This window comes from Carcharodon carcharias, chromosome 4, assembly GCF_017639515.1.
Source record: "Carcharodon carcharias isolate sCarCar2 chromosome 4, sCarCar2.pri, whole genome shotgun sequence".
In the NCBI taxonomy this organism is placed as follows: domain Eukaryota; kingdom Metazoa; phylum Chordata; class Chondrichthyes; order Lamniformes; family Lamnidae; genus Carcharodon; species Carcharodon carcharias.
The window spans coordinates 153,177,049-153,191,598 of NC_054470.1; the positions used below are offsets into that span (position 1 = coordinate 153,177,049).

A 14,550-nucleotide genomic window follows, 5' to 3' on the forward strand; every position below is an offset into this window, starting at 1 on the left:
GACATATCAACACAGTATATGTTTGATTTGACATCACAAACAAACATGCATGCAAAAGACGATGTAATGTAAAAAAAAATATGCAAGGCTGTCAAATACTAGAAGACAAGTGAAATTTGCAACAGGCGTTTTCTAACCCCAGCGGATGCACTAATGAATTAGAACTTATGCAATCTTCATCCAGCTGACAGAGTAAATTCAAGCAAAGGACTTGAGTGATTTCCTCATCATCCTGCACCCAATATGAAATTCACTCTACAGGCACCAACAAGAGCCTCCAAAGGAATAATAAATCAAATGGGGGAAGATACAGGGGAAGAAACAAAACAGAAATCAAGAGGAATGAATGCCCAAGGAATTGAGGAAATAGCAGTCAAAAACTTGGGGTCAAACAAGTTGCCTTGAACTTGTGTCCCCACCCTGCCCCCGCCACCCTCACCACCTGCCCCCGACCCCCACATATTCTCACTGCTCCCAGTGAAAGCAACCTGATGTGATGATATATCCCTCCCACCTGATGTGGCGATATATTCCTCCCATATATACTGCAGAGTCAGGATACACAATTAATTAAGCGTTATTAGCATTCATTATGGGAAACTAAAACCAGCTGGCTTTATTAAAAAATCTTTATTGTGTTCCTCAAAGGGAGGTTTTATCATATCAATGTAGCACAAAACAATGAATTATCATTATAAATTTGTTGCATTCATAACAAACCTACTAACCGATCATATCTTCCAATCCAGAACTGTTCCAAATTCTTAAATTTATCCTGTTTCAAGTCGTTTTCCCACTGTAATAAATTTACTTCCTGTAAAAAGGGCAACAAACCATCATTACACATTTATTTTCCAGTGCCATCTAGAAGTACATTGTACAAGGCTTTCTAAAACTTTTGCATCTTCTTTCAATAATCCTGAGCCAGCAGTTATGGACAAGTTGGTGACCCTTACTATCTTACTTAATAATTAGAGGCACACAAGCATAGATAGACATTGGAGAAAGATTAGGAGAATAAAAATAAACGTAGATTTCACAGCCAAAGGACAGTGAAAACTTCTGGCTAAGATCAGCTATCTTTGTTTAAGAAATTGAAACTTTGATTTGTAGGGCTGGTGTCAATCCACAGAGTGAATCTACTTTAGGCATTTTATAATACTATTATATAATTGACTCCTGATACATGGGTTTCAAAATTCAATAATTTAAACTGTACCTGACATTATAAATTATTAACATCTATTTTGTTCTTCTAACAGTGGAGACTCATTTTTCATGAGCCTTTGATTTACTTTAGAGATTACCTAATCATGGATTTGATTGGCCTGCAGAATCATAGAATGATACGGTACAGAAAGCAGCCATTCAGCCACCAAGCCTTTGCCAGTTCTTTGAAAGATCTAACATTTAATCCCATCCCCCTACTCTTTCCCATAGCCCTGCAAATCTTTCCCCTTCAAGAATTTATTTAATCCCCTTTTGAATTTACCATTGAATCTGTTTCCAACACCCCTTCATGCAATGCATTCTAGATAACAACTTTCGTATAAAACTATTTTCCTCAAGCCGCCTCTAGTTCTTCTGCAAATCACCTTAAATCTATTTCCTCTGGCTACCAACCCCTTTTCCACTAGAAACAACATCTGCACACTTACACAGCTTCCCCATATTTACATACTCTATCAAAACCACTCATGATTTTGAACACCCCTATCAAATCTCCCCTTGCATTTCTCTGCTCTGAGGAAGAAAACCCCCTTACTCTGGCTTTTCCACGTAAAGACTTTACCCCCAGTACTATTTTAATAAATCTCCTCTGCACCCTCCCTTAAGGCTTAACGTCCTTCCTGAGGTATTATGCCCATCATGGTCAAAATGCTCTAGCAGGAGTCTAACAAGTATTTTAGCAGAGGTTTAGCATAACTTCCTTGCTCATTGCACATATTAACAACATGACGCATAAAATAGCAGCAGGAGCATGCCATACAACCCCTCATGCCTGTTCTACCAATCTAAAATCAGGGCTGAACTCTTCATTCCCACCCTCTTCCTTGATTTCTTTAGTGCCTAAAAATCTTATCGGTCGCAAGCATTAAATACTCAACGTTTGAGCATCTACAGCTCTCTGCGGTAGATAATTCCAAAGATTCAAAATGCTGCAAAAAAAATTTCTCCTCATCTAAGTCCTCAGATCCTTTATCCAAAGATAATTGTTATGGCACAGTGGATGGTAAATGCTGAGCTGCTCAAATCCTAGAGGGAAACTTGAAACAGCTGCCACAACTGTTTTGTAATTTGTATTTTTATTTCAAGACTCATGCCTTGAATTCATTAGCAATAAGACCACAGAGTCTTACAGGTTTTTTTTACAAAACTAAATTAAACATTTATTAATAGAGGAAAATATTTTAAGCACATACATAGGTCTACAAATTACTACTAAAATAACTCCTAAATCCCCTAATTAATCTAGCACCCAGTTACACCTCCGTTAAGGCAACAATAAAACAAGATAAATTTCAACAGACCCAGGCAAAGCACACAATACCCTGTACAGTGATATTCACAGCGAGCTTTCTTAGCTCCGGTTCCTATAGACAACGGCCTAATGCACAGGCAATAGAGGCTTTTCACACTTGTGTTAGATCTCAGAATGCTTTCCTCCATACACACAACCTCATCTGCTTTATACATGTTTATTTTTAATGTAAATTCCATCGTTCCAACATATCTTTTCAATTACTTTTTCCATAATATAAATCTTCCGTAGTACTCATCTTATCAGTAATCTTTGGGGAAAAATAAACACACCGTTTGGCTTAACTTCTTACCGCTAGGTGTGACATCCCATCAACTCTTTGAAATTCAAACTACTCTGGTTGATCTAAAAATGCAAATGTTCTCCACACCCTTAAACTTCAACCGTGTTTATGTATTTAGCATTTCAAACCTAGCTTCCTCTTTTGATAACTCAAAAGCTCCAGACTAGCTGTCTGCAATTTAATCAAAACTCCCCCCAAACACAACCTCACACAGAGAAACTAATGCCAACTTATACATTTCAACGAGATCACTCCTCATTCTTCTGAACTCTAGGGAACACAGACTTGATCTACTCAATTTCCCCTCTTACCACAGCAGCTGGTAAAATTCAATCAATAAATTAAAAACTAGTCTCAGCAACACTGAATTGACCATGAAATCACCACTGATTGTTGTAAAAACCCATCTGGTTGCTTCAGGAATGAAAATCTGCCGTTCTTAGTTGGTATAGCTTACATGTGACTCCAGACCCACAGCAATGTGGTTCACTCTTAACTACCTTCAAAGTACTCCAGATGTGGTCTCATTAAAGCCCTATCTTTCTGCAGCAAGACATCCCATCTCTTATACTCAAATCCCCTTGCAATTGAGGCTAAAGTGCCATTTGCCTTCCAAATTGCTCGCTGTACCTGCATGTTAATGTTGTGATTCATGTACAAGAGCCCCCAAATCCCTCTGAACACTAACATTTACTAGTGTCTCACTTAAAAAAGACATTCTGCTTTTCCAATTTTCCTACCAAAGTGGATAATTTTACACTTGCCTAAATTATCTGCCACCTTCTTACGCAGCCAACTAAATGGTCTTAATCCCTCTGCAGCCTCTTTGCAGCTTACTTTTTGTTTCAGGAACAAAAATTTATATATTACACAAGGTCCTCTCATCAAAGTAATTGATAGAGAATGTAAATAGCTAAGGCCCAGACACTGATCCTTGCAGCACTCCACTAGTTACAACCTGCCAACCCAAAAATGACCTGTTTATTTCTACTCTTTATTTTCTAATCATTAACCAATCCTCAATCTATGCAATATATTACCCTTACCCCATGAGTCCTAATCTTGAGTAATAACCTGATTGAATGCCTTCTGAAAATACGACATTCACTGGTCTTTCTTACCTATCATACTTGTTACACCCTCAAAAAATCGCTAAGATTTACTAAACATGATTTCTCTCTCAAAGCCAGGTTGACTCTGCCTAATCATAATGATTTTCTAAGTGCACTGTTACCATTTTCTTAATAATACATTCCAACATTTTCCCTACTTCTGATGTGAGGGCTCATTGGCTGATGGTCTCCTGTTTTCTCGCTCCCTCTTTGCTGGAACAACAGGGTGACATTTACTACCTTTCTAATCCACAGGGACTGTTCTAGAATTTATGGAAATCTGAAAGGGTAAAACTAAGGCATCCACTATCTCTGCAGCCAAGTCTTTTAAAACCCTAGGGTGTTGTACATTAAGTCTAGGGGATTTGTCAGCTTTTACTTTCAATTTCACCATTACCTTTTCTATACGAATATTAGTTCTTTCTCACTCACTAAACCCTCGGTTTCCCACAATTTCCCGTAGGTTCATGGTGTTCTTTACCATGAAAGCAAACACAAAGTAATTGTTTAACATTGCTGCCATTTCATTATTCCCTCTTAAAATCTCACTGGTCTCTCCCTCTGAGGGATCCACATTTATTTTCATTAATCTCTTCATTTTTACATGCTTGTTAACATTCTTACAATCTGATTTTATATTCCTTGCTTGTTTACTCTCATTCTATTTTTTCCCTCCATCAATTTGCTGGTTTTTAGAACCTATGCAATCCTCAGGCTTACTGTTCTTTTTTGGCAAGTGCTGCTGCTTGTGGCCACTCCTGCCAAGAGATCTGCTTTCATGGTATGCCACATTGTAAACTTTCTTTAATCTAACACTATCCTTAACTTCTCCAGTTAGCCATGGCTGTACTACTTTTACAGTGAAGTTTTTAATTCCTTAAGGGAATGTATTTTTTTTTATAAATTAAAAATTACTTATTTAAATGTTTATTCACAATCAAATAACTTCCCAACTTACCTCAGCCAGCTCACCTTTCATACTTCTATCACTGCCTTCTGTTTAAATTTTTTTTTCTTATTTTTATTTTGCTGGGTCGGCCTTCATTTTGTTTCTTCTTTATACCTCCATGTTCCATACAGTTGTTTTTTTTTATATAAAAGCATTTCATTTGGAGACTAACTGTATCTCTGACTGTTGCATCATAAAATCTTTTGTTATTTAATCTCCGCCTGGCCAGCACCCCAACCCCCGTCCCCACCACTGCCTTTCATCTTTCTTCAGTTCTGATGAAAGATCATCAACCTGAAATGTTAACTCTGTTTAGTTCCACAGATGCAGCCTGACCTGCTGAATTTCTCCAACCTTTTTTGTTCTTATGTCTTCCTGAAATCTGTTTCTATCCTCCTCACTGTTCATAGCATTTCTGAAGTTTGTGTCATCTGTTAACTTTACAATTGCATCCTGTTAAACAAAGTCCAATTCAAGCATATTATAAAGAGCAGTGATACTCGTAACGACCATTGCGGGGCACCACGAAACACTTCCTTCCAGTCCAAGAAACAACCATTAAATATTACTCTACACTTATTGTCCCTTAGCCAATTTTGTATCCACGCAGACTTTGATCCCAAGGGTTTTAATTTGGCTAGCATGTGGTACTTCATTAAATGCCTTTTTAAAATCCATATGCACATCAACTACACTATCCTCATCAACCCACTCCATTAAATCAAGGAACTCAATTAAATGAGTCAACCAAAATTTGCCTTTTAATAAATCTCTGTGCTGACTTCCATTTACTAATTCATTTTATAAAATGCCAATTAATTGTGTCTTGAATTATTGTCTCTAAATGTTTGCACATCACTGAGGTTAGGCTGACTATCCTACAGTTGCCGGGTTTATCCATTCCCTTTTTTTAAACAGGGGTGTTAAAAATGATAAGCTGTCAGTCTTCTAGCACCACTTCCATATTCAAGGAGGATTGGAAGGTTATGACAATTTGCACCCTTAATTCCCTTAGCAAACTAGATTGCATCCAGTGTGGACTGGGTAACTGGTCTACTCAAGCACTACCAATATTTTTTGGTACGTTTGCTTTACTTGATTTCGATCCAATTTCTCTAATACCTTGTTCTTTACTGTGACATTGGGAGCATCCTCTTCTTTTGTAAAGACAAATGCAACATACGCATTTAGTACCTCAACATTGCCCATTGTCTCCACAAGACGATCTACTTTTTGGTAACTAATTGGCCCTCTCCTTCTTTGACTTTCCTTTTACAAAAGAGCACAAAGGCAGATTTCAAATGTACAAAGATAACATACCAAGGTCAGTTTGATGATGCTCTCCCAGACATCAAACCACAACAAAAAAATGCCCTTAGCTATTCACTTGAGAAAAGGGGAAAGAAAAGACTCTGAACAGTCGTCCAATAAAACAAAATACAAATGGAACTGAAACACAGTTTAGAGTTGGTATTTGGTCCATCCTGATGGTCATTAGTTACCAATGTAAACATTATCGTAAAAGGTAGACCATACCAAGACAGATTCATTAGAAGAGAAACACATACAGTGTTATGTACACACTTGTTAATATAAAAAAAATTACAATTTCCAAAAGAATAGTAACAGCCTTGATGCATTTGAAAAAAAAAAGTAGAATTTCTCGATAGATTTTGTTTATAATATAATTTATCAAAGTTTTTCTAAACTAAAATGATTTATGTTTAGTACTTGGTTGGACCAAAGAAAGATTGTTGTTTACATTGAAATGAAAATGTTTTGACATTATTCTACAATAATGAAGAGGAATTGGAAAATAATAAATATTTGCACTTATCTACATGTGGTTACCTTCTCTAAAATCTTATTTCGTTCTCCTGTTTTTTGAAGTAACGTCTTTGTATGTGTAGTGGCTTTATCAAGCACAGCCTGGTAAATATAGAGTGGTAAGTTGTAAGTACATTAGAACATATACAGTGCACCATTACTTTCTACATTTAGAAAAAGAAAAGCACTTTGAAAAAAGCTGCCAATGAACAGTAGAAAACCTAAAATACTATTACAGTATAGGCAAAAGAAATGTTGTCCCTTTACGTTGATATGGTTTTAAGCAGTTTGTTTCACTCATAAAACAGCATCAGCCAGCTGTGGCTCTTGCACGTTATGATGAAATTTCCTTTGGTTTCAGTACAGCCAATGCAGATGCTCTTTGTCACAAGGGCAAAAACCTCAATTGTTTTTTTTAACCATTTTCAGCATGTGGGCAACACTGGCAAGGCCAGCATTTGTTGCTCATCCTTAATTGCCCTTAATGAAGTAACAAGCCACTTTTTGTAATAGTGGCTTGCTATGCCACTTTAGTGAGCAGTTAAGGCTCAGCCATGTTGGCTGTGGATCTGGAATCACATATAAACCAGTCCAGGTAACAATAGCAGATTGCCTTCCCTAAACAAGAGTAGTGAACCAGATGAATTTTTATAACAATCCATGGTCACTATTGCTGACATTAGCTTTTAATTACATGTTTATTAAATTATCTGAATTTAAATTCCCCAGCTGCTGGTGGAATTTGAAATCGTCTCCAGATCATTTGTCCAGGCACATGACTATTATGGGCATTTTCCCTTGCATTTTAAATTACTTGCTCCAGTATTTTCACATCCTTTTATTGTTTTACTGCATTTTTCACTGCCTCTTTAAGGTTACCTTTCTGCATCATAGCCATCACTTCCTTTCAGTTTTTTCCAAAGAAAAAGTCTGTAGCTCATTTATTCATTAACCCCTGATGTAGCAGTATAACATTGTCAGCCATTTGAGGGGAAAAGAAAACATGGCTGGCATCCTGCATGAAATTTACAACAAGGGTAAAATGTTAGACCTGGGCTACACTAAAGCAAAATGGCCAAGGATGCAGGTGATTTCAGTTCGCAAGAGAACAGACCTGGTTAAAGAAATTGTTGTCAAGTAGTTAGGAGAGCCCAAACTATAACAGCTAAGCTAGCTAAATCCAGGGTTTATAGTGTTCTAGGCATATCTGACATATAATGTAGACCCACAACTTCGTTGTTTAATCCCTATGAACAGTGTAACAATTTTTTAAAAAGAAATATGCTTCATTTGTGAATATACTAGGGACCATTTTTCAAATGTGATCTTACTGTGTCACAATGCTAATCAATTGCTGCTTGGCCTGTACTGGGGCGCTGATGTTGGAGTTTGATGAGTGAGGGACTTGAAAGGGTTAATTTTAGGGTTAATTTCTATTTAAAAATCTAGTCTTTCTTTAATTTAGCAATGAACTAGAAGTTGCTCTTTGGGTTGGGAGAAGGTGAGTTTTAATCCAGCTTTAAAACAGGGATTATATAGGCTCTGCTTGTAGCTGCAGCTAGTTAATTAGATAACTGACTTAAACAGGTTTTCAGAAACAAGATTCAGAGAGCCTAAGAGCAGGTCGTCTACAATGCTGCTTTGGGCTGCACTAGAGTGCTTAAGTTGGGGTTCGGCAAGCGAGGACAGTTGCTGAAGAGGGAAAGAGGTGATCATTTAATTTTCTACCTTTCCTCAGAAAGAAGAGCGGCTGCCTCGGTAAACAGGACCTGGTGAGTATTTGTACTATCCTTAACATTCTCTAAACTAGAGGAAGAGAAAGTAAAGACAGTGAGGGCAAGTCATGGCAGCACAGCTCTGCCACATGGAATACTCCTCCTGCGCAGTGTGGGAAATCAGAGACACTTCCAGTGACCAGTGCTACCACATGTACAGGAAGTGCCTCCAGCTGCAGTTACTCGATATCCGCATCTTGGAGCTAGAGCTGTAACTGGAGTCACTGTGGAGCATCTGCAAGGATGAGAGCTTCATAGATAGCAAGTATAATGAAATGGTCACACTGCAGGTAAAGAGTGCACATGCTGAAAGGGAATGGCTGGCCGTCAGATAGACTAAAAGCATTAGGTAGGTAGAGCAGGAGCCCCTGGGTCCATCTCCCTGTCTAACAGATTTTCCCTTTTGGATACTGCTGGGAGAGATGGCTTCTTGGGGGAATGCAACAAGAGCCAAGTCCATGGCACCATGAGTGGCTCAGCTGCATGGGTGGGGGGTAGTTGGAGAAAAAAAAGATTGGGAAAGAAATAGTGATAGGGGATTCTATTGTAAGGGGAACAGATAGAAGTTTCTGCGCGTGCAGACGTGACATGAGCATGGTATGTTGTCTTCCTGTTGCCAGGGTCAAGGACGTCACCGAGTGGCTGCAGGACATTCTGAAGGGGGACGGTGATCGTGGTCCATATCAGTACAAGCAACATAGGTAAAAAGAGGGATGAGGTCCTGAAAGCAGAACATAGGGAGCTAGAAAATAAAATAAAAAGCAGGACCTCAAAGGTCGTAATCTCAGCATTACTTCCAGTGCCACGTCCTAGCAAGATCAAGAATAGGAGAATAGACCAGATGTATGCATGGCTGGAGAGATGGTGTAGGAGGGAGAGATTTAGATTCCTGAGACATTGGGACTAATTCTGGGGAAGATGGGACCTGTACAAGCTGGACAGGTTGCACCCCAGCAGGACCAGGACCAATATCACAGGGGTATTCGCTAGTTCTGTGGGGGAAGGTTTAAACTAGAGTGGCAGAGGGGTGGGAACCTGAGTGGGGAGACACAAGAGAGGGAAGCAAAGATAGGAATGAAAGGCAGAAAAGTAAAAAGCAAAAATGGAAGACAGGGAAAACAAGGACTAGCAGCAAATAGGGCCATAGTACAAGAAAAGATGTGTAAAAATGTTAAAAAGACAAGTGTAAAGGCAGTGCAACTGAATACACGAAGTATTCACAATCAGGTAGACGAATTAACAGCACAAATAGATGTAAATGGGTATATGATATGATTGCAATTACGGAGATATGGCTGCAGGGTGACCAGGGCTGGAAACTGAATATCCAAAGGTACTCAATATTTTGGAAGGACAGGCAAAAAGGAAAAAGAGGAGATGTGACATTGTTAGCTGAGGATGAAATTAGTGGCTCAGCTGCATGGGTGGGGGATAGTTGGAGAAAAAAAAAAAGAGTGGGAAAGAAATAGTGATAGGGGATTCTATTGTAAGGGGAACAGATAGAAGTATAGTAAGAGAGGATATTGGCTCAGAAAATTTAGATGTAGAATCAGTCTGGGTGGAGCTAAAACGCAACAAGGGATGGAAAACATTAGTGGGAGTTGTCTATCGGCTTCCAAACAGTCGTGGTAAGATAGGGAACGGCATTAAACAGGAAATTTGAGATGGTGCTACAGTAATCATGGATGACTTTAATCTACATATTAGACTGGGCAAACCAAATTAGCAATAACATTGCGACGGATGAACTCCTGGAGTGTGTACAAGATGGTTTTTTAGACCACTATGTTGAGGAACTAAGGAACAGTCAACTATCCTAGATTTGGCATTATGCAGTAAGAAAGGGTAAATTAATTAATAATCTTGTTGTGCAGGATCCTTTACAGAGTTAGCCAAGAAAGATTGGGGAAGTTCATTAAAAGGCATAATGGTGCGTAGGCAATGACTAATATTTAAGGAACGAATGTATGCATTGCAACAGCTATACATTCCTTTCTGGCACAACAATACATCAGGAAAAGCAGCCCAACCATGGCTAACAAAAGAAATAAAGGACAGAATTAGATCCAAAGAAGAGTCACATAAAGTTGCAAGTAGGAGGAAGACACAAATAACTTCCCAGAAATACTATGGAACAAAGGGTCTAGTAAGGAGGAGGAATTGAAGGAAATTAGTATTACTAAAACAATAGTGCTAGAGAAATTAATGGGACTGAAAGCTGATAAATCCCCAGGGCCTAATAATCTACATCCCAGGGTACTAAAGGAGGTGGCCATGGAAATAATGGATGCGTTGGTTGTCATCTTCCAAAATTCTGTAGATTCTGGAACAGTCTTGGCAGATTGGAAAGTGAAAAGTATCATTATTTTAAAAAGGAGGGAGGAGAAAACAGGGAATTACAGGCAGGTTAGCCTAAAATCAGTAGCAAGGAAATGCTGCAGTCTATTATAAAGGATATGATAACAGGGCACTTAGAAAACATCAACGGGATTAGACAAAGTCAACATGGATTTATGAAAGGGAAATCATGTTTGACGAACCTTCTGGAGCTTTTTGAGGACGTAACTAGCAGAATTGATAAGGGAAAATCTGTGGATGCGGTGTATTTGGATTTTCAGAAAGCTTTTGATAAAATCCCACATAAGAGGTTAATGTGTAAAATTAAAGCACATGGAATTAGAGGTAATATATTGGCATTGATTGAGAATTGGTAAGCAGACAGGAAACAGAGTAGGAATAAATGGGTCTTTTTCAGAGTGGCAGGTGGTGACTGGTAAGGTACCGTAGGGATTAGTGATTGGGCCCCAACTATTCACAACATACATCAATACTTCGGATGAGGGAACCAAATGTAATATTTCCAAGTTTGCTGACAACACGAAACTAGGTGGGGATGTGGGTGATGAGGAGAGCATGAAGAGGCTTCAAGGTAAATTTAGACAGGTTGAGTGAGTGGGCAAATACATGGCAGATGCAGTATAATGTGGATATGTGTAAAGTTGGTAAGAAAAACAGAATAGCAGAGTATTATGTAAATGGTGATGGATTGGTAAATGTTGATGTACAAAGGGACTTGGGTGTCCTTGTACACCAATCACTGAAAGCACGCATGCAGGTGCAGTAAGCAGTTTAGAAGGCAAATGGCACGTTGGCCTCCATTGTGAGAAGACTTGAGTACAGGAGCAAGGATGTCTTACAGCAGCTTGACAGGGCCTTGGTGAGATCACACCCAGAGTAGTGTATGTAGTTTTGGTCTCTTTACCTAAGAAAGGATATATTTGCCATAGAGGGAGTGCAGCAAAGGTTCACCAGACTGATTCCTAGGATGGCAGGATTGTCGTCTGAGGAGAGATTGGGCTGACTAGGCAGCATTCACCAGAGTTAAGATTCTGACAGGGCTAGACAGACTGGATGCAGGGATGATATGTCCTCTGGCTGGGGGGGCCTAGAACAAGGGGTCACAGTCTCAGGATACGGGATAGACCGTTTACGACTGAGATGAGGAGAAACTTCTTCACTCAGAGGGTGGTAAGCCTGTGGAATTCTCAACCACAGAATGCTGTGGAGGCCAAGTCACTGAATATATTTAAGGAAATAGATAGATTTCTAGACTCTAAGCGTGTCAAGGGGTATGGGTAGAGAGTGAGGGTATGGCTTTGAGTTAGACAATCAGCCATGATCATATTGAATGGCGCAGCAGGCTCGAAGGGGGAATGACCTACTCCTGCTCCTATTTTCTATGTTCATCATAGCTGAATCCTCTGGTATTCCCATTACACGATCACAATACAAATCGGGGTTACCAGATCGCTAATTTTTCTCCCTTTTCTTAACAGCACATAGGTTCATTGCAGCACCCTAAAGTTGCTCCAAGTGGGAGGAACTTGCTCAGTACAGCCTAGATTAAACCTGGGGCCTCTGTCTGCATAACTCAGTAGCACAGGAAGCTTAATTCTACAGGGCATAGGGAAGCTATACAGTTATTTAAATTCTCAATAAGGGTATAGCTCATGTTTATTCAAATTTTGCTAACATCTTAGACTGCACACTAAAATACTGTTAGGGTATTTATCATCATTACAGTACTTAAATAGAAAATGAGTGCAACAGTTTGCCTGTATATAGCACCTTCAACATTGTAAAACAAAGGGCGATTCAAAAGAGTGTTAGCAAGTAAAATATGACACTGGGCCACAAAAGGAGATATCAGGATAGCTGACAAAACATGGTCAAAGAAGTAGATATTAAGGAGGAGGGACAGACACATAGGTGCAAAGGTTTAGAGTTGGAATTTGGGCTCAGACAGTTCAAGGCATGGCTGTCAACAGTGGAGCAGTTAAAATCACAGATGCATAAAATGCCAGAATTGGAGGTGCACAGAGACCTTGGAGGAAGTTACTGAGATAGAAAGCTATGAAAGGATTTGAAAACAGAGAAGTTGTTTAGAATCAATGGGTTGCCAGACCAGGAGCTAATGTAAATCAGTCAGTGCAGGAGTGATGGGCGAATGGGACGTACTGCTAGTTAGGACACAATCTACAGAGTTTGGATGAGTTTAAGTTTATGGAGGATGAAAAATGGGAACCCGGCCAGGGTATCACTGGAGTAGTACAGAACTCTCTATAATTCTTTCACAAAGCAGAAAATAAAAATATTAGCCTGGTTCACCTTTATAGCAATGTATTTCCGAGCATTTCAATTCAGGAACTTGACAATGGGATCAATTTAAAGAGGTGAAAAGTGATTTCATGATTGTTTAGAAATTTCTAAACATTCATCCACTACTATTTCTCTGATAATTAAACAGCCCATGCTCACCAATACAGAAACTGCATACATCAAGCTTGGGTTGGCAAATATCACCATTCATGACACACAAAGTTAATGACCGTTCTGAACAAGAGAATCCCAGTCACCTTTCAATGAATTTTAATGGTACCATCATCGCAGATTCCCCATAAATATCTTGGAGTTGCCACTGACAAAAAAAATATCAACTGGAGCAGCTATATCGATGTTGTTAAAGAGCAGAGAAGCAGCTAGGTACTCTGTGATGAATGGGCTGGTTCCTGACTTCTCAAAGCCTCTCCGCCAGCTTTCATCAGGAGTGTGATTAATATTCGTGCCTGGATGGGTGCAGCCTCAATCCTGGATCTTCTGCCCCGAACAGCTCTTTGGGTGTTCCTACACCACATGGACTGCAGCTGTTCAAGAAGGTGGCTCACCAACACCTTTTCAAGGGCAATTAAAGATGGCCAATAAAAATGCTGGCCGAGCCAGTGGCGCCCACATCCCATGAAAGAATTTTTTTAAAAAAACACCGAAGCTCGACAAGCTTCAATGCAGAGAAGTTTGCTTTGCTGTTGCCCTTAAACTCAATATTAATTTCCTAAAAACCCGAACACTACGGTCACAGTATGTGCTGTCTACAGGATGCACCACCAACCTTACTTCAATAGCACGCATTTTCCTGCCATTGAGAAGGAAGGGTGCAAAGAATGTCAAGGAAACATCACTCCCAAGTTCCCTTCTAATTTATGCACCATCCCAACTTGGATATATATTGCCATTCCTTCACTGGTGCTTGTTCAATATATGATACATAGTCAGGAGCTCCCAACTTTCTGTACAATGCAGTCAGTGATAGTTAAGGATAGTCACCGTTGAAGCCTCAATAGTCTGCTTCAAAACAGTAGTTATTCAATGGAACTCCCTCCCTAACAGTACTGTCAGTGTACCTACACCACATGGACTGTAGCGGTTCAAAGCGGCAGCTCCCCGCTTCCATCTCAAAGGGAATTAGGGATGGGCAATAAATGTTGGCTTAGCCAGCAATGCCCACATCCTGCAAAAGAATTTAAAAATTATAGAAATCTTTAATTTTTTCTCTTCTATCATAAATCTAGGAATCATAAACTTACTGCAACACATAAATGCTTTAAAATGGTTTCTAACAAAAATTAGCAATCAAACTATTCACTTGAGTGAAAGTCGGATTTTCACTAATGCCAAGCTATCAGTTGTAGGTGTAAGTGGACTATACAGTCTTGGTAAGTTTTCAC

At 39.3% G+C, this 14,550-nt stretch overlaps 1 protein-coding gene across 5 annotated transcripts in view; it reads right to left on the bottom strand.

Moving 5' to 3' along the window:
- Window positions 1-14,550, bottom strand: part of ccdc125 (coiled-coil domain containing 125) — a 56,680-nt gene that overhangs the window by 20,721 nt on the left and 21,409 nt on the right. For all 5 annotated transcript variants that reach the window (XM_041187021.1, XM_041187023.1, XM_041187024.1 and 2 more), the window contains 2 exons: window positions 6,738-6,815; window positions 729-814 (listed from right to left, as the gene is read on the bottom strand). In XM_041187021.1, coding sequence (XP_041042955.1) covers window positions 729-814; window positions 6,738-6,815 — 164 coding nt within the window. The remainder of the gene's footprint in view (window positions 1-728; window positions 815-6,737; window positions 6,816-14,550) is intronic.